Raw genomic sequence first — 20,344 nt, 5'->3', positions numbered from 1 at the left:
CAGGCCTCCAAATAATTAAACTACCTCAAAATGCACAAATGTCCCTTGGGGTCTTGGTAGACCTCTGCCCCCCACCCCCTTACCGGGGCCATCTGTTGAGGCAACCTTGCAATAAAAACAGTTTTAAAAAAAGTTTAGAAAATGTGTGGCGACACCCCCTCCCTACCCAATCCCTTCCCCTTAGAATTAATCTTCCCGCCCCAAAGAGTACCTGAATGTAATCCGCTTTGAAGCCCCTGAAAAAGCAGAACATAAATCAATAGAAATAAACTTTCAAACTGTGTGCAAAAGTGTAAAGTATTTTCTGGGAAAATATGTGTGTGCATTTTATTAATTTCAAAAGTCAGTGTCTAAGGGGGTCATTTTCCAAAGGTATTGCACGAGTGCGATACCTAGATTGGGACAGGTTCTGGGCGGCATCCGCTCCGGAAGGCGAGGAGTTGGGGCGGCACCGGAGCAGACGCCGCAAAGACATCGCTGACGGTGAAAAAGTAAGGAGCCGTCAGTAACGCGGCCCATAGCACCACCTTTCATGGTGGCGCTATTGGTTTGCGAAAGCCGGCCCGCCCCCCGTTACCGCTGGATTTTCTAAGTTCTGCGAATTTAGAAAATCCAGGCCTAAGTTCTAACTCCTCCTCAGCTTCACCTCTCCTATCTGTATGTAAAGTTACACGTGTAGTGGCAGCACACATATAACTTGATGTGCAACTACGGGAGGTCATTTTCAAAGACCCCCATTTCTGCACGTGAAACATTGTTTTACGTGCAGAAATGGTTTTGAAAATTGCCCTCCCCAACCTTTGTGCAGATGTCAAGATGTCTGTTTCTGTCCCCAGATGTGAATGAATGTGAAATGGGGGCCCCATGCCTGCACCGCTGCTACAACACCTATGGCACCTTCATATGTAGGTGCAACCAGGGCTATGAACTGGACCGGGACGGCTTCACCTGCAATGGTACGTACATGGTACCCTGGGAATGCTATTCAGTGACTCTTCTGAATCGCTAACTAAAACTTTCATTTCTTTGAAAAAAATGTTCCTTTCCAAAACTGACTGGCCTCCACACCCAACTCTAATGGACAGGAAAGGCCATGGTCCACCAGCTTTCTAAGAACAAAACCAAACATTGTCACTAGCATGTTTATGCTCCTTACTGGATTATTACCCTCTTTACTACTATATCACATTTATAAAACTGCCCTTTCAGTCAGGGTGAGAACATAACATGTTACATGAAATTAAAAACCAAGACATAAAATACAAAATCCTAAAAGACAAAACTACATAATTTATCAGCAATAGAAATAAAAAATAAAAGCAAAAATTAAAAAAATCATTTCATCTTTAAAGAGGAATATAGCAGGATTTAGAATATCACATAGTTACGGCTTCCCCCATATCTGTGCAGATAATCACCACCTCTACTGTGGACAAAATGACTCCCAAAGAGCTTTAGAAGCCATGAAGTATGAGGCAAGAAAAAGAAGGGCAGCTATGGAATTCAGGGGATGAAGGAAGAGAAAGAGAAGGGAGCCAGATCTACGAGGCAGTGAGAGAAGAGGTGCCATGAGGTTTAGGGAGAGAGGAGAATGAGACACAGAACAGGAGTCATGAGGTTCAGGAGAGTAAAGGGGAGAAGGAGGAAGTCATTAGGTTGGGGGGTGTGTGTGGGGGGTTAAGGTTGCAGGAGAGAGAGAGAAAGGCTGCCATTAGATCCTGGGAGGGAGTGAATGAAGAGTTGTTTTAAGGTCCCAGCATGTTGAGGGGAGAGAAAGTTGGGGTGCCATGAGTTCCATGTGGAAGAAGAAGCTATGAATTGTTTGAGGAGCAGGAGATATGGTAATGTCAGGGATATGATGCTGGACGCTACCCAAACCCAACTTTTGTGTCCCCTCTCTCACAAAACTTGGTGATCCATGTGGCCACTTTCTGATGATACAAGGTAGTCAAGTAACATTCATGTTTCGTGATAGGCTTTGAACACCTGGCCAGTGCATTGCTTCCACACTGGTCCTCTTCCTTGAAATTACATGTTTTGGTTAGATCAGAGCTGGCAGGCCCTGTGGTATAAATACCCATGTAGCATGCAAGACTATTTCTACAAATCTGTCTTCTATCACCAATATAAACAGGTGAAATATATTATCTCCAGTTCAAATCCTGATCCAGCATGGTGTTAGTAACCTTATCCTATGCCCTCCCTGAGAAGTTACAAGAAACCTGCACTGTGTCATTCAGCTGTACAGGTGCCACCGGTGTCCCACCCAACTTGTACATTCAGTACAAACTTCCAGGTGACATCTTCCTGCATTCCCAATAAAAGGTCATCTTTTTCTTGGGTTAGTTTTTGTTACACAGTTGTTGCACTGCCCGTTACTTTGTCTTGACAAATCCAGACAACACATTCTGAGCTTCCTGCTCCATTGCTGCTGGGGAGCTGGAAGCCAAATGCAAACCAGTAGAGGGATGGTTTCTATTTTCATTGCAGTTTTCTAATGGAGTTTATTTATTTCCACTTGTTTATCACATTACCAGCTACTGCTGCCCAATTTCATGTATAACATTTAAATTAAAAAATTGGATCAGAACATTGTTATGCTTAGCCTTTGGAAATGGTGTATGTTTGTAGGCAACTGGTGGAGAATGCATGTAATCGAGCACTGACAGTCACTTAGGATTGCATGCACATAGGTCAGAACTTATGTGCATTCATGCTGAACTACATGGGTAGCTCAGAGAACACACCCATATATATTGACCTACGTTCATAGCTCAGAACTTATGCACATACATGCCAAATTATGCAGTAGTTCAGAGCTATTCCAGTGGTAACGGGTGCTTTTGGCAAGGTTGCAGGGAAATAGAGAGCTGCAGGACAGGAGGGAGCCAGAGTGATGGGCAGCCTGGAAAAGAGGTCTGAGGGACCAGAGAGAAGCAGACAGTTGGGTAGGAAGGGGAGAAAAAGGAAGATTGCTTGGATCAGGTCAGGTTTAGGCTGGTGGGGAAGACAAATATTTGGGACAGAGGAGATGGGATGCTGGACAGAGTATATCTGAGGAGGGTGAGGCGAGAGTGCTGGGGTTGTCCTAGGGAGGAGGTTCAGAGTGCACTGGGGTCGGGCTTGGGATGGAGGCAAGATTGTTAAAGTCCATATAGGAAGGCTGAAGAGTGCTGGGGTTGGTCTGGGAAGAGAGAGTGCTCAGCATTTCCAATCTGACATATTCACCATTGAATTTTCAACAGATGTCAGCAAGTAGCAAGCAAAATACCTCTCACTAAATACATATTTCCCAAGGCACTGTAAAATGGCTATCCTAAACCTCTTTGTCCCAATTACAATATATTCTATGAGTAGGAGGTGTTATGGTTATTGGTGTTTGGGTGGATCCTTGGACATTGTGGCAGTTGACCACGCCCTTGGGGGCAGTCCCGTGAGGGACCACAGTGTCAGGCTAGACTCTGGACACACAAACACAGATTTGAATCTTTTATTAAATAGTTTTGGAAACCACCAGAGGTGGCAGTAGTGAGTAGTAGATGTTGAGTCCGGCTGGGCAGGTCTCCCACAGAACGCTGGAACAGCGAATCCTCTGCTAGGCTGTGCTGTAGTGGAAAGAGACTGAGAGTTATGAGTACACGATAAGAAGCATTCAGAGTCCCAGGTAGAATTAGGAGAAGCTCTGAGACAGGGAGAGCAGGCCCTCGAGGAGCGAGTACCTGATCCCTTAAAGCAGAGAGACTCAGTTGTATTGTACTCACGCAGCAGCAACAGAGATTCCACTAGACGAGAGGTCTGGCACCGGAACAGAGGGCAGGCCCTTGAGGAGCGAGTACCTGGTTCCAGTGAAACAGTACTGTGAAATAGATGAGTTATACTCACAGATGGAAACTGTAGTGAAATCTTCCAAGTAGAAGGGTTTGAAGATGCAGGCAGCGACTCATGGAATATGGACCCTCGAGGAGCGAGTACCGGTTTCCTGATAGCAGCTGAAAGAAGCAGAAGAGGCCCCCGAGGAGTGGGTACCCTGTTAGCAAACCCCGAAGGGTGTAAGAGTTCCAGATAGCGCTGGAGTGGCAGAGCAGCTTCGGTACGGAGAGCGAATCCCATCCGTAGAGTTACAGTTGCTAACTCGATGAGCTAGCAAATACTGTAGGCTTAAATATCCGGGCAGCGTGACATCATATCAGGGGGATGCCCCTGAGGTTTGCGCCAACGTGGAAATAAAGATGAGGGCGGCATGCGCACACGCGCCCTAAGGTACCTTAGAGGAGCATGGCGAGAGGCAGCACCAAAGCTGGTCCGGGGACACCGGAGAGGACAGCAAACAGACGCCACGGCAGCCAGTAGTCCGAGGTGAGTGGGAGGAGTCGCAAGTAGTGAGAGGTAGGCGGGGTGAAGCCGTCAAAGACCGACGGTCGCAACAGGAGGAATCCTTACTAAACTCTTAGTCCTGCTTATGCTGGAAATGCTGACTGAAAGGGTCTTATAATACTTACATTAGCGCATCTCCTGAAGAAGGACATTTCACAAGCATGGTGCAGTCATCAAAAAAGCTTTCTCTCTGATTCCTAATAACCTAACTTCTGCAGGGGCTGGTACCTTAAGGAGTCCCTCTTGAGAGGCCCTAAGGGATTATAGGGCACACGATTCTCCATTTTATATATATATATATATACTGCATCAAGCTCTTCAAAGCAGTTACTCAAACATTGTTACTTATGTACTTATACTTTCGTTTCAATAATATTCAGTCCAATAGTGTGGCAATTGTTAAAATAATACTTTCTTCTTAGACAACAAACCCAAATGGCTTTCAATCCCGTCTTGAACAAATCCAATAATGTGCAAACATTGGATTAATGCTTTCTTCTTGAAGAAACATACGATTTTTAACCCCGTCTTTAACACATCCAATAGCTTGGCAATCATTGGAATAATCTTTCTTCTTAAACAACAGAACCAATGGTTTTCAACCCCGACAAGGGCCCGATTGTTTCGCTGCTATTGGCTTCCTCAGGGGGACATTTTCTTTTATCTTGCCACTATTAAACATAAAACCTAAAGAAATAAAATAAAAAGCTAATATCTATAAAAGCCACTTTTTTTCATTCTTTCTCTTTCTTTTCTCAAAGAATTCCATGGTGTATTTGTAAACAAACAGTATTTTAAACAAACCATACTCACAAAGCCGTTGAATCAAAAGGAAGTGTAGAAGTTTAGAATCATCTAATATTTCATTACAATTGCCATCTAAAAATATATAAAATAATTTTTTAGACCCAAAACACAGCTAAAAAGTTTAAGGAATTCAGGCAAAAGCTAACAAAGCTTGTGATCAAAGATCAGCTCATAGAGGACTGCTTCTATGGCTAAGTCCACAAGCAAAGCACGTCAAGCAGCACTGACTGAATCATGGAGGTAACCTGTATGGCGCGGCAAATACTACCATGAGAAGCTTGCTGGGTAGACTGGATGGACTATTGGTCCTCTTCTGCCATCATTTCTATGTATTGCTCCATGGAGTGTACAGTTCTGGTCACCACATCTCAAACAAGATATAGCAGAATAAGAAAAGGTACAGAGAAGGGTGACCAAGATGATAAAGGGGATGGAACAATTCCCCTATGAAGAAAGGCTAAAGAGGTTAGGATTCTTCAGCTTGGAGAAGAGACAGCTGAGGGGAGATGTGATAGAGATCTATAAAATAACTAGTGGAATGGAATGAGCAAACATTAATGTTTGCTCTTTAGAAAAGTACAAAGACCAGGAGATACACACAATGAAGTTAATAGGTAATATATTTAAAACTAACAATGGAAATTATTTTTTTTACTCAACGCATAATTAAGCTCTGGAATTCATTGCCAGAGGTTGTTGTGAAAGCTATTAGTGTAGCTGCATTTAAAAAAATTGTTTGGACAAGTTCCTGGAGGAAAATTCCATTAACCATTATTAAGGTAGAGTTCAGAAATTCACTGTTTATTCTTGGGATAAGCAGCTTGGAATCTATCTACCTCTTGGGATCCTGCCAGGTACTTGTGACCTGGCTTAGCCACTGTTGGAAACAGGATAGTAGGCTTGATGGACCTTTGGTCTGACCCAGTATGGCAAGTCTTATGCCCTTATGATTGTTTCTACCATTTTGTCTGGTGTAGATGTCAGACTCACTGGTCTGTAATTTCCTGAATCATCTCTGGATCTCTTTTTAAAAATTGGCGTTACACTGGCAACCCTCCAGTCTTCGGGTACCATATACAATTGTAATAATAGTTTACAAATTACCAAAAGCAGCTCCATAACTTAATTTTTCAGTTCTTTCAGCACTCTGGGGATATATACTATCTGGTCCAGGTGATTTGCTAATCTTTAGTTTGTCAATTTGTCCTAGTACATCTTTAAGGTTCACTGAGATTTGTTTGAGTTCCTTTGAATCATCACCTTTAAATATCACTTCTGTCATGGGTATCTGTCTTACTTTTTCTTCAGTGAAGACCAAAGCAAAGAATTCATTTAGGGGCAGATTTTCAAAAAGTTACGTGCGCCAGGCCCATTTTCAAAAGGCCCAGCGCTGCGTGTAAAGAACCGGGACGCGTGTAAGTCCCGGGGCTTGCAAAAAGGGTGGGGTGGGGGTGGGGTGGTCCAAGGGCAGGGCGGGGTCAGAGGTTCCCGGCACAGTAGCCATGTGCCACTGTGCCGGGGATCGCATGCCGGCAGTTGGCCGGCGTGCACAACTTCAGCCCTAGGGCTGAAGTAAGTTTTTAACAAAAGAATAAAGAAGAAAAAGGTAGGGGGGAAAGGGCGGGGGAGGTAAGGGAAGGGAAGGTGGGGTGGGGGGTAGGAAACGGGGGAAGGCAACGTGGCTCGGCGCAGGCTTGGCGCGCACAAGGTGCACAATTGTGCACCCCCTTGCGCACGCCGACCCCCGATTTTATAACATGCGCACGCCTGCGTGCGCATGTTATAAAATCGCGTGTCCATGTGTGTGCATCGGGTAGTGCGCACACATGGATGGACTCGCGCAAGCTTTAAAATCTACCCCTTAGTCTCTCTGCTATGACCTTGTGTCCCCTAAGTGCCCCTTGATTAACTAATGGTCCAACTGACTCCTTTGCAAGCATTTTACTTCTAATGTACCTGAAAAAGTTTTTATTGTGAGTTTTTTCTTCCACAGCAAGCTTCTTTTCAAATTCTCTCTTTGCCTTCTCTATCAATGCTTTGCATCTAACTTGCTAGTGCTTATGCCATTTCCTGTTTTCTTCATTTGGATCCCATTTCCATTTCTTGAAAGATTTTCTTTTAGCTATTATTGCCTCTCTCACCTCACCTTTTAACCATGTCATAGTCATTTAGCCTTCCTTCTGCCTTTTCTAATGCATGGAATACATCTGGTCTGAGATTCCAAGATAATATTTTTAAACAAGGTCCATACCTGATGTAAATTCTTAACCTTTGCAGCTACTCCTTTCAGTATTTTCCTAACCATTTTCCTCATTTTATCGTAGTCACCCTTTTGAAAGAGCAATTATGTCGCAGTAGATTTCTTTAGTGTCCTCCCTCCGGTTGTTAAGTTTAATTTGATCATGTTGTGATAAGCGGTTTCAAACTGTTACCTCTCACACCAAATCCTATGATCCAATAAGGACTAGGACTAAGACAGTTTCCCCTTTTATTGGTTCTTGTACCAGCTGCTTATTTCAACTAAGAACGTAACCTCTCTAGCATGTCCTGATGTGACATTCACCCAGTCAATATTGGGGTACTTGAAATCAAAAGCACAACAGAGCAAACACTGCACTTCAATAATATCCAAACAGAAAGTGCAGAAAAGAAATTCAGTCCAAACCACGAAGATTCTTCAAGAGCTCTAAGGAGCGGGAAAACTTTTATTTATTTCATGCGGCAACTCCACTGACTTACAATAGCAACAACTTAGAACGTGTCCCCCGACACGGTCCCGTGTTTCGCCTAGAGCTGCATCGGGAGGGAGCAATAGTTTTCACAATGCACTGAATGCAAGACAGCTCCCAACTGTCTTGCATTCAGTGCATTGTGAAAACTATTGCTCCCTCCCGATGCAGCTCTAGGCAAAACACGGGACCGTGTCGGGGGACACGTTCTAAGTTGTTGCTATTTAAGTCAGTGGAGTTGCCGCATGAAATAAATAAAAGTTTTCCCGCTCCTTAGAGCTCTTGAAGAATCTTCGTGGTTTGGACTGAATTTCTTTTCTGCACTTTTTGTTTGGGTACTTGAAATCACCCATTATTACTATGCTGCTGATTTTATCTTCCCTAATTTCTGTTAGCAATTCATTGTCTGTTTGCTCATTCTGGCCAGGTGGATGCTAATACACCCACACTGCTATTTTATTCCCTGTATTGGGAAGGCTAAATTGGTGGTTATTATGTCACAGAATACACAACATACTTATTTATAAGTATAGAAGTTTTACTTATAAGTCTAAAAATAAGCAATAAAAGTAAAGAATATATATATAAAGACACTGCTCCTCACAGTTTCCAGTGTGAGTCTTATATATCTTGGAAAATTGGAAACACAACCCTGCAAAATCAGGAACAGTTTATCAGTCAATTTAATATCCAAAAAGCTTTTCTTCTGATCTGTTCTTTCTCTGATGACAAACAATTTGTCTCATGTTGGTCTTTTTAAGTTAATTTTTCTGACCTTTGTCCTAATTCCTTCTCTGAGCTACTCCCATATGTTCTTGCCATTGGTTGAGACCTCATTATCCATGCTAACACATCAGCAGCAATTAGGTATGGTTAGGATACTGATGTTCTGTTGTTTCCTGATATCTACACAGTTAGTCTCAAGAGTAACTGCTCTTTAATATAACTGATCTCATGACTTGTTCCTTGTTACAAGCAAGCTAAACGTTCAGATACTTGAAAGGTTTTAATGATCTAAAGTCAACAACAAACCTTTTCCATTGGAAAAAATCAGCAGAACCAGGGATCATGATTTAAAACTCCAGGGTGGAAGACTCAGAACCAATGTCAGGAAGTACTTCTTCATGGAGAGGGTGGTGGATGCCTGGAACCCGCCCTGGTGAAGACCAAAACTGTGAAGGTTTTCAAAGGGGTGGGGGATAAACACTATGGATCCATAAAGCTTGGAGGATGGGAATGAAGAGAAGAGGTAAGGGGGTGGCTACTACCTGGTGATTAATACCCTTATTCAATAAACAGTCACACAGTTAATGCAACTCCAATATTGCTCTATGCTTCAACGGCAAGAGGAAATGTGGAAAAGAGGATTTGCATTCAGGCAACAACCAACAAGGTAGCACAGTCTGGGTAAACAAATAAGCATGGGAGTAGCTTGCTTGTTGCGGCAGTTACTACCCCAAACCAATTAAGCCTGTTACTTCATTGGGAGTAGCTTGCTTGTTGCGGTGGTTACTACCCCAAACCAATTAGCCTGATACTTCACGTTCAATACATATCCAGCATAGATTTCTGCTTCAACGGCAGGGGGGAATGAAGATAAGAGGATTTACTTTTAGACAATAACCAACAAGGACTGAATTGCTTAGTCTGGGTAAACAAGTGGGTGAGTAGCTTGCTTTTTGCGGTGGTTACTACCCCAAACCAATTAAGCCTGTTACTTCACTTGGAAAGCATATCCAGCGCAGCTCACTGCTTCAACGGCAAGGGAAATGAAGAAAAGAGGTTTTACATTCAGACAACAACTAGCAAGGACAGAATTCCACAGTCTAGGTAAACAAATAAGCGCGGGAGTAGCTTGCTTATTGCGGCGGTTACTACCCCTAACAAATTAAGCATGTTACTTCATTGGAAAGCATATCCAGCGTAGCACACTGCTTCAATGGCAGGGGGGAATGAAGAAATAGGATTTACATCCAGAAAACATCTAACAAGGCATTGATCTGAGCACTATGTGTATATAAACATCGGGGTAACTTGCTTGTTACGACAGTTACTACCCTCAAACATTAAGCCTTATACTTCACTTAGATGCAGCTCCAACACTGCTCTCTGCATCAATGGCGGGGGTGGAAGGAAATTAGAATCAAAAAGTTACAACAAGGGCCCTGAACTCAGTGGTTGGAGTAACAGATAAGTATGAGAAAATAAGTATGAAAACTTGCTGGGCAGACTGGATGGGCCTATTGGTCTTCTTCTGCCATCATTTCTCTGTTTCTATATAAAAATGGCATATTTATTCTCAGGAGTTATAGCCTTATATCAAGCAATTATACTAGCAATATTAGTGATTTTTTTTGTTCCACTAATTTCTATCACATTACAAAGTTCTTCACTTTAAACTAAATAACTCCCTAAGTAATTTATACATTTCTCTTTTCACCTTGAATTTCTATCCATAAAGAATCAATATTGCATTTTGTTTCCTGCAGAACTTTTATCCTGTTTGACTTAATTCCCTCTTTAATATATAGTGTCATCCCTTCACCAATTTAATCCATCCTATCATTTCGATATAATTTTTACCTTGGTATCTTAATGTCCCATTGCTTATCCTTCTTACACCAGGTCTCTGAGATGCCTTTTATATCATATCTCTTCATTCAGTGCTTTACACTCTAACTTTCCCATCTTATTTTTTAGACTTCTAGCATTTGAATATAGACATTTCACAATATATTTTTGTTTGTGTTAACAACCTGCTTTTCAATTGACAGGGGTAATTTGGAACCTTTCTATTTTGTCTGCTCTTTACTTAAAGGTACCTTGTCCACTTTAACATTTATTGCAACCACTCTACTGGGATGTCCCAACTTCTCTGTTCTGTTAGTATCCTTCAAAGAAACATAATCCCAAACCATGCACTCCTGAATTACTGTCGGCTTTCCCCCATCATCTAGTTTTAAAGCTGTACTGTTTGTGATGGACCACACTCCATGCCGTGCTGATTTTGACACCTATATGTTGTTTTTGATTCTCCAAAATGTACACCCTGGGAGTTTTGACACCTCTATGCTGTTTGTGATTCCCTACATTGTACCCCTTAGGGGTAAAGACACCTCTGTTCTATTTGTGATTACATGCATTTTATCTTGGGGGTCAGCACTCATCAGCATGTACTAACAATCACCACAGTTATACAAATAACATATGGAATCATAACAGATTTATTGAGCCATTTGTAGTTTCACTGTACTGTCCGTGTGTACCTAACAAGTGCATGACTCAATCATTACAGTTTGACAGAAGCATATGCTAGTCCACTGGTAGGATCAATCACATTCCTCCTATTGAGTCAGGCATCCCCTACTCCAAATGCCTTCAAGATTCTTTTCAAATCTTCTTCCCTTATGGTACTTGCTGATTCCTGATCTTGCTCTGGCCATCTGATGCTTTGCACATTTGCTGCACTACACCTTGGGCCTCTCATGCTGCTCCAGATACTTCTTGATATTTACAGTTTAATAGAAGCATATGCTACTGGTAGGTTCAACCACATTTCTCCGACTGAGTTAGGCATCCCCTAATCTGGCTGTCTTTGAACTTCTGTCCAAATCTTCTTCCCTTATGGTACTTGCCGACTCTTACTCCTGCCCTGTCCCTCTGTTGCCTTGCATGCTCACTGCACCAGTCCTCAGGCTTTTGATGCCATTCTTCCTCTGCCTCAGCCCTTGAGTTACCCTTACGTCTACTCTTCTCGCCATCTTGCTCTGCTCCTACTGTTTTGGTTTTTAATAATTGCCAGCACCACTGCTGCCACTCCAAGCCAATCTTGGTACATTAGGGTGCTTTCTCCTCTGCTCCAGCTGTCTACAAGGTTCCTTCCAAATCCCCTCCCCTTATGATACTTAAGAACATATGACTGTCCATGCTGCATCAGACCAAGGTCCATCAAGCTAAACATCTTGTCTCTGACAGTGGACAATCCTGGTCACAAGCAGCTGTCAGACCCCATAAAGCAGATCTGATTCCTGTTAATCACTCCCAGGGATATAAATATTTTTCTTTAGATTACCTGGCTATTAATGTATTATGGACTTTTCCTTCAGAAACTTGTCCAAACCTCTTTTAAACTCTTCCATACTATTTACCTTGATCATGTCCTCTGGCAACAGATTCCACAGCTTGATTGTGTGCTGAATGAAACAGTACTTTCTATGATCTGTTTTGAATTTATTTATTTATTTGCAGCTTTTATATACCGAAATTCTTTTAGTAACATCACATCGGTTTCCATTTAACATAATGTCTAGTAACGGTGCTTTACAATTGAACAATTGAGATAATTAGAATAATAACAAAGCTAGTTACATCTAGTTGAATCTGCTGGTTGTTGGTTTCATGGCATGTTTCCTTGTTCTAGTATTATCTGAAAGGATCCTTTACTTACCCATTTCATCCCACTCATGATTTTTATAAACTTCTATCGTGTCCCCTCTCAGCCATTACTTTTCCAAGCAGAAAAGCCCTAACCTGCAAAGCCTTTCATCATAGCAGAGATGTTCAATCCTCTATTATTTTTGTCGCTCTCCTCTGCACCTTTTCTAGTTCTGCTATGTCTTTCTTGAGATGGAGTGACCAGAACTGCCATAATACTTTTGAGGTACAGTTGCACCATGGCTCAATGCAAAGGCAATATGATATTTTCCTTTTTTTTTCTCCATTCCTTTTCAGATCATTCCTAACATTCTATTTACTTCTTTGATCGCGACTGCTCACCGAGTAGAAGACTTCATCATATTGTCCACAAGGACCACAAGATCCTTTTCTTGGGTAGTGACCAAATATATAACCCAACATTGTATACTTGTAGTTGGCATTATTTTTCCTTATGTGCATCACTTTGCACTTTTCCACATTAAATTTCATCTGCCATTTAGTGGCCCAGGCTCCTAGTCTTGCAATCTGCTGCTGTTTTAAGAGGTTTAAATAATTGTATGTCATCTACCAATTGATCACCTTAGCCATCTAGGGATTTCCTCTGGCTTCTTCTTGTTTAGAGCTTTCTACTAATTTGGTTGGTGACCTTTACCCCTCATGCTATAGGGTCTTCATGCCTCTCTTTCAGTTGCTTTCATCTTCTGTTACTGCCTTGGGGGCTTTTCTTCCTGTTTTGGTGTTTTGTTCCCCCCTTCATGGTGCCTTGAGCTCTTCATGCCATGCTAGGTGCCATTTTGCCCCTCTCTTGGGGGATTCATGCCTCTGTTAGTGCCCTATTTCCCACCTTGCAGCTTTGGGGTGATCAGGCCAGACTTGCTGCTATTTTGCTCCTCTGATAGTGCCTTGGAGAATTCATGCCATTGCTTGTACCGTTATGCCCCATTGTAGGTCCCTGGACTCTTCATGCCACCTTTGGTACCACATTGACATAGTTTTGATGCATTGACATGCCTTCACCCTTCTAATGATGTCTTCCCACCGATTTCATTAGAATTGATTAGAAAATTCCTTCTTGGGAGCCCAATATGGGCTGCATTGCTTCTCCCATTGACTGTAATGCAAAAAATGAATGAATAAAATGAATAAATGAAAACTTTTTTTTGTTTGAAATTAATGAAACAAATGGAGGTGCCCTAAGAAACAAATGAATGAACCGAAATTAAAATTTTTTGTCCGCACAATTGAGCAGCTAAAATATAGCTGCTAGTTAAACCAGGTAGTTACATTTGATCACTGAACAGTAGTAAATTTTCAAAAGCTTTGATCTAGCTTAGATTGCTTTGAAAATTTGCCCCATAACATTTTCCCAAGGGAATAATGCAGGGACTGGGCTGTATTGCAAAATCTCCCAATTTATCAGTGGTCCTGGGAAATGGGCAGGGATAAAACACAGCTGAAGTTTTAGAAGCCGTTAACTATGAGACAGTAAAATAGCAAAGAAAAGTAGTGGGTTTAACTAGTGCACTGAGCAGACAGAAAAGCTGAATGCCACAAGCTTCACAACCCACAAATTTTAATTCTTTCCTCTTTCTGCTTCCCGGTCGGAGTAGACATTGACGAATGCAGTTACTCCAGCTACCTGTGCCAGTACCAATGTGTGAACGAGCCAGGCCGCTTTTACTGCATCTGCCCCCAGGGCTACCAGCTGCTGGGCACCAGGCTCTGCCAAGGTAAGTAATTTCTATCTGAGGCATTAGAAGATGTCAACTAGAGGGCATAGCTATGAAAAGGCAAATGAGAGGAAATTCTAGAATATGAGGTCAAGCCTTTGGAGGTGAGTTACTTTATAACACTGTGCCTCAGGTCTAATTCCCAGCTTTGTCACTGACTGTGTGTGACCTTGGGGTGAATCACTTTATCTCTGTCTGCCTCAGTTCTTATCCCTGCCTCTGTCACTGACTATATGTGTGACCTTGTAGACAAGACATTTTATCCCCCTTGTGAAGGAGTATACAGGAAAACCCCCCAACACCTTAAAGGTTCGGTCCAACTTAAGCCTAAGAGAGAAGGGAATCCTGGTCTGGGTGAAGGTTCCTGGGAAGGTGTACCACTAGCCAGGCTCAGCAGGGAACAGGAGGCCCAGGGGAGAGAAGGAAACCTAGAGAAAGAAAATACTGCTGAACTGTAAGCTATAATACTACTTTTGTGTTATTGAACTGCGAAGAATAGCAGGGCTGCTTTTGTTTGTTTTCTTGTCACTAATAAAAAAGTTTATGCAAGATTTCTGCCAGAGTCCAGCCTGAATCTGTCCTCTGGCTACCCTAAGACTGCTCACGGTACCACACACCTGTGCCTTGGTTTTAATCACTGGTTCTGCAACATTCTGCATAAATTTGCTGTATACTGAACTGGCACACACCCACTCAGGCTCTTTTCCCATCAGATATCAATGAATGTGAAATGGGCACTCATCAGTGCAGTGAGTTCCAGAACTGCGTCAATTTTCATGGAGGATATCGCTGTGTAGAGAAGAACCAGTGCCAAGAACCTTATATACAAGTGTCTGACAAGTGAGTTGAGGTGCTTATTCCATTGCATCAGTACAAGGTGCTCCAAGGAGCAATGCATGGGGAAAGGGGAATATGGTGCATGTGTGTGTTGTGTGTGTGTGTGGCCTCAGTACTGGTGTGACAAAGAGTACTGCTGGATAGGAGCTCAGTAGCACATCTGCATGGTTAGACTCACTCAACAAAAGATATGGTGGTCCAATTTTCAGAGCTTAGGCTCCTAACGTTTGGAGTAAGGCTCTTAAATTAGCCATTTTGAAAATTTACTAGGGCCGAGTCCCTAAATTTAGGATCCTAGTTTTGTTAGGACCCTAAATTTAAGATCCTAAAAAAATGAGTGGCTTTGGGGGCAGAGTTAGGGCAGGGAAACGTTAGGAGCTTAGCACTGATTTTCAGAACTAGGCACCTAATTTAGGCACCTGAATCTAGGAAAATAACTTAGGTTCCTAAATTTATGTGAATTTTCAGCTGAAAATTTAGGAATTTAAGTTCAACTAAAAATAGGGGCCTAACCTAGGTATCTAATTTAGAGGCCTAAATTTAGGAGCTCAGCATTTCTTGAACATTTGTCCCACAGTGTTCTGATTGTCTTCTGCCTGAAAGATTGCTAGTGGGTACACTAATTGACTTTGGCTCTTCTTCCTTCAGGAATAATCTTGTAGCTAATATACCCCAAGCATTGGTCCCAATAGAGCTCACTTTCTTCCTCTTTCTCTTCAGCCGCTGCCTGTGCCTGAACACCAATCCCCTATGCCGAGACCAGCCATCCTCCATCGTACATCGCTACATGAGCATCACAACAGATCGGATTGTGCCCTCTGATGTCTTCCAAATTCAGGCTACCAGCATCTACCCTGGGGCCTACAACACCTTTCAGATCCGATCTGGCAATGAACAAGGGGACTTCTATATCCGGGTAAGGCTAGCAGGGGATGGAAGGTGTGGTAGAGATGCCACTAGGGTTTTCAAGTGGCTCCCTTTACTACCTCCCCAGCCTCCTCAACAGGCTGACACATATGGGAAATGGGAATTAAACAAGATCCAGATATGACTGTTAGATTTTAAAAAAAAAATGGAACCAATTAGCAAACCTAATAACAAAAATCTTTTTGATATAAAATATTTCATCAGACTCCTGAAAAACAGGGAATGTCTGCAATTTCTTGTTCTTTCTTTTGTTTTTGTGGGTCAAGGTCCAAATACCAGTGATGGAATAGCATCGTGCTTAGAGCAGCAGGCTATGATTCAAAGAAGCCAGAGAAAACTACTGCAGGAGTCACAAAATTGCGGTAAATGACCCTGCTGCTTTGTGACTCCCACGGTATTTTTACCTCATAGGAAAATACCACAGCCCACAGTATTTTCCAATGGAGAAAAATATTGTGGGAGAAAAATCCCCCTGAACAATGCGCAACAGCCCCAGGACTGTGGAGCCACCATCACTCAAAGGGGCCAGTGGCCCCAAGTAAGCCAAACCCGAGAGTAGTGCAAAACCCTGGTGGTCTGCCTAGACCCCCCTGTCCTACCCCTTCTGCTGGCCTTGGAGGTGGCCCATTGCTTAAATGAAAAAAAAATAAACTTTTTAAGATTGGTTCAAGCCCCACCCCCTCCAACCATTTCCCTTCAGTAAACAAATTCCAGTCCCTGTTGGCTGGGAGGGCTAGTCACCCACCTCCATGGACCCCTCCTACTCAAAATGTCATCCCTAGTGGTCCAATGGGGATCCCCCACCTTATCTCCCCTTTTCTCAACCAACTGTTTGGCTGTTTGAAAAAGGAGGGGATAGGGTGAGGCTCCCTACTGGACCACCAGGAATAGTATTTTCAAGGGGTGGGCTGTTGGGGGGTGAGGGATGGAGGATGGATTTTTTTACTGAAGGGGAGGTATTGGGGGCAGGGGGCAGGGCTTGCACCAATTTTAAAAACTTATTTTTTTTATTATTTAGTTACAATGGCTGCCTCCAAAGGCAACAGGGGGTGATGGTAGGTCTATGTAGACCTTTGAGGTCTTTGATGATCTTCTGAGGGGTAGTATATGGCATCATCTGCCCTTTTAAGACAGGGTCCCAGGAGCCTTTGGAATGTCCTGAGGTTCCTGGGGGAAGTTAGCAACAACTCAAGAGTTGTAAACAACTTCAAACCAAATAATGCAGCTTGCAAAATGTTCAGCAAGCTGTGTTATTTGATTTACATAGTTTAGGATATTAATAAGCTCCTTATTTGCACAGTGCTGAGGCTCAAATAACACAAGATATTTGATTATCTTGCGTTATTCCCATTTTAGGATTATCGCAATTTAGTGAATGAACCCTCTGGGGATAAGGAAATACTTACAGTAGCTTAATCTGCTTTGAAGTGGCTGATTAGTCACTAAAGACAGACTATAAATCTTAAATCCTATCCAAGCATTGACAGTGTCCAGCAAACTTTGTAACAAGATTGTATTTGTTTATTTAATTTGATTTATGAATCACCGGGTCCTCCTGTGAACTCTAGGTAATCTACAAGTTAAAACATAAAATACAATGATTACAAAATCAATTATAATAATTAAAAAAAACCAGGACAACAACATAAATAACATATAAAACAAAAGTAAAGATAATTGAACATATCTGTGACCCCAATTCAGTGTGTGTGCTGAATCTGGATGGGGCCATAAAAATAAATACAAAGCACATCCATCTGGCCACATCCAAATCGCTCACTGTCACCAGTCCTTGTTGCCCTGAAGATGGGCTCTTTCTAGTGGGGGGAAGGATGTCCTTTGGGGCCCAGGTATGCAAGTGGAATCCCCTTTCCTGTGTGTGTTACTGTGACTTCTCACTGTGCTGATGCTGCAGGAACCAGGCAGGACACAGATTAGGTGTTCAAAATAAAGTTTACTGTGATTTCTTCAAATAAATTCCGATCAATTAAAAGAAACTATTCTAAATTACATCTGTGCTCAAACTGGTTTCCTTTCTCACTGAACTCCTTTTCCCTCTCTATCTCACTGTATGCATCCTTGGTACAGGCTCCTGGGATAGCGCTTATTCCTCCTGGAGTGAATGGACAAGTTGTCCCAGTTGGGCTGAGTAATTCTAGGTGTGAGGGGAATCCACTTGTTCCTAAACAATTGTACCTGAGGTCCACGAGATTCCAGTTTTTCACCCCCATCTGTTTTCCAAAGGGTAGAGATCCAGTGGTGGGTCTCCAAGATACTGTCTCTTCTCTCTGTCACTCAGAACTCCTCCTGTTAAGGAAAGGTCTGAAGTTCAAAGAAGCTGGGCTATAGAAACCTAGCTTCAGTGTGAGGAAGCATAGTAGAAGACATCCTCTCAAATCAAAAGGTGAAAAAAAATGGTTTCAAAGTCCAAAAACTTCATTTGAGGGAAAGATTCTCCACTGAGCCTTTCCTGACAGTGAAAGGGTGAAACAGATTGTCTTTCCCCTGACCACCAGATTTAGGGATGTCCTTACTCCAGGATCTCACTTCAGTCAAAATTTCAAAAATATTCAAACTTCTAACAAACGTCTCTTTGCCAAAAAAAAAAAAAAAATGGAGGCAGGTCCTAACAGGCCAGGGATATACTGGAAGGAATTTTTCTCCCAAAATACCAAGTCAGGCCAGGAGGCCCTAACTTAAATCAGAGGTAACAAAAACAGCTCCTCACTATCCAAAATCCAAACCAAACTGACCACCCTCTCCTATGTCCTAACCTCCACTTGTGCACTGGGAGGTAACCATTGCAGTAATCCTTGAGGGAGGTGCTAAGGGGAATGGTATGCCCCTCTAAAGCTGGCTAACCCAAGAGTTGGGATCTAGGGCCAACTAGTGGAGACTTAGGGGGTCTCTACATACTTATATATGAAATCAATAATTCAGCAGACATATGTAATCAGCAGAGTAGCTCTATCAAAGAATGTGCCTTATATCTACACATGTACTGTATTTTTCTTGTGTGCATCATGCACAACCTGAACATTCAGGTAATGAAAGTGTGCCATTACAGTTTACCATTTCTCTTTTAGAAGGGGGAATGAGAGCTATGTGTGCAATCATTTGCACACATCACATTTGGTATGTGTCCACTGCTGAGAATACTGAATGTAGACCCTGCCCGGTTTATTCATGGCCTGTATTACTTGACTGAAATGTCTGGAAAAGGATTGATTGATCCTTTTCTCCAACCATAGCCACTGTTTTCTGGAATGATCCAGTGATCAGAAAATGTAAGGAGTTGAATAGTTTCACCAATCCAGGTATGACATGACCAAGTGTTGTCTGATTGAACAGATGGCCACCAGAAAAGAACATTTTAAGGGACAGTTCCTTTAGAGATGTCATCTTTAAGGGTTCACATGGTGGAGCAAGCATCACTCTGAACACCAAGTTGGGATCCCATAGAAATATCAGACTTTAAAGGAGGTTGAACATGTTTTACTCCTCTGTCGAACCAAACAACATCCATATGGATTTGGCCTCTATAGCATTATAATGCCACTACTTGTATCCTGCAGAGAATTAAGAGCCAAACCCTTATCCAGACCTTCTTGAAGAAAGGTCAGAATCAATGATAGCTGTGTCTTGAATGGAGAGATACGTCTACCTTGATACCAGGCCTCAAAGTTTGCATACTCTGACAAAAGCCAAGGAATAGAATTCTTTCCAGCTTTCAACAGAGGACTTCACTACACTGAAGTAACCTCATTTGTGTAACCTTGCTCCCTCAAGGGCCAAGCCATATGAAAGAATGGAGAGAGGTCCTGCATGAGAATCAACCACTGATGAAGCAGGCGCTTGAATGGAATAAATCTGGGAGTCTCCCATACTTTGACATTCATGAGATCGGTGTACCATGGACATCTGATCCAATGTGGAACTACCAGAATGACCAGACTTGAATGGCCTGAAATTCTTTGCACCACTTGCCCTATGAGATACACACATAAAAGACCGCTCAGCAGCCACATCTGCAAGAGTGCCTCTAGATCCCTGGACCTCCTTCTCCTTGCTGAGGCTGAAAATTCTCTCCACTTGGCATACTCTGCACCTTGGTATTCACCATCAAATTTCACTGAAGGAAACTGTTGCGAGCGCAGGGGTGCGGTCGCTTGCTCTAGGGGGATTGTGAGCCCTTGGGCCACGGCGTGGCTCAGGGAGGAGCCCCAAGACACACACCATGGGAGGTGAGAATGTCCAAGCAAGGGCTGAAGCTGGAACAAGGCTAGACCAGGATCGAGATGTGGAACATCGAGGAACTGGAACAAGGCAGGATCAGACTTCCACTGGATCTACACGCACAGGTGAGACCCAGCAATGCAATGCTGGTCTCAAGTGTAGCCCTCCGGCCACTCGGTAGCCCTTCTGGACCCACTGCTTGGGAACGACAAGTGTGTGAGGCCAGACAGAGGCTGAGGGCAGGAACAGGATGAGACATGGAACCCA

The 20,344-nt window shown here is 42.8% G+C and overlaps 1 protein-coding gene across 2 annotated transcripts in view; it reads left to right on the top strand.

Annotated features, from left to right (window-relative positions):
* Positions 1-20,344, top strand: part of EFEMP2 (EGF containing fibulin extracellular matrix protein 2) — a 91,526-nt gene that overhangs the window by 51,138 nt on the left and 20,044 nt on the right. For both annotated transcript variants that reach the window (XM_029612253.1, XM_029612254.1), the window contains 4 exons: positions 837-956; positions 13,958-14,077; positions 14,791-14,917; positions 15,635-15,830. In XM_029612253.1, coding sequence (XP_029468113.1) covers positions 837-956; positions 13,958-14,077; positions 14,791-14,917; positions 15,635-15,830 — 563 coding nt within the window. The remainder of the gene's footprint in view (positions 1-836; positions 957-13,957; positions 14,078-14,790; positions 14,918-15,634; positions 15,831-20,344) is intronic.

The sequence above is a fragment of the Rhinatrema bivittatum genome, chromosome 8 (genome assembly GCF_901001135.1).
Source record: "Rhinatrema bivittatum chromosome 8, aRhiBiv1.1, whole genome shotgun sequence".
Lineage (NCBI taxonomy): Eukaryota > Metazoa > Chordata > Amphibia > Gymnophiona > Rhinatrematidae > Rhinatrema > Rhinatrema bivittatum.
The sequence above is the reverse complement of the archived record's forward strand: the minus strand, read 5'-3'. Positions and strand labels throughout refer to the sequence as shown.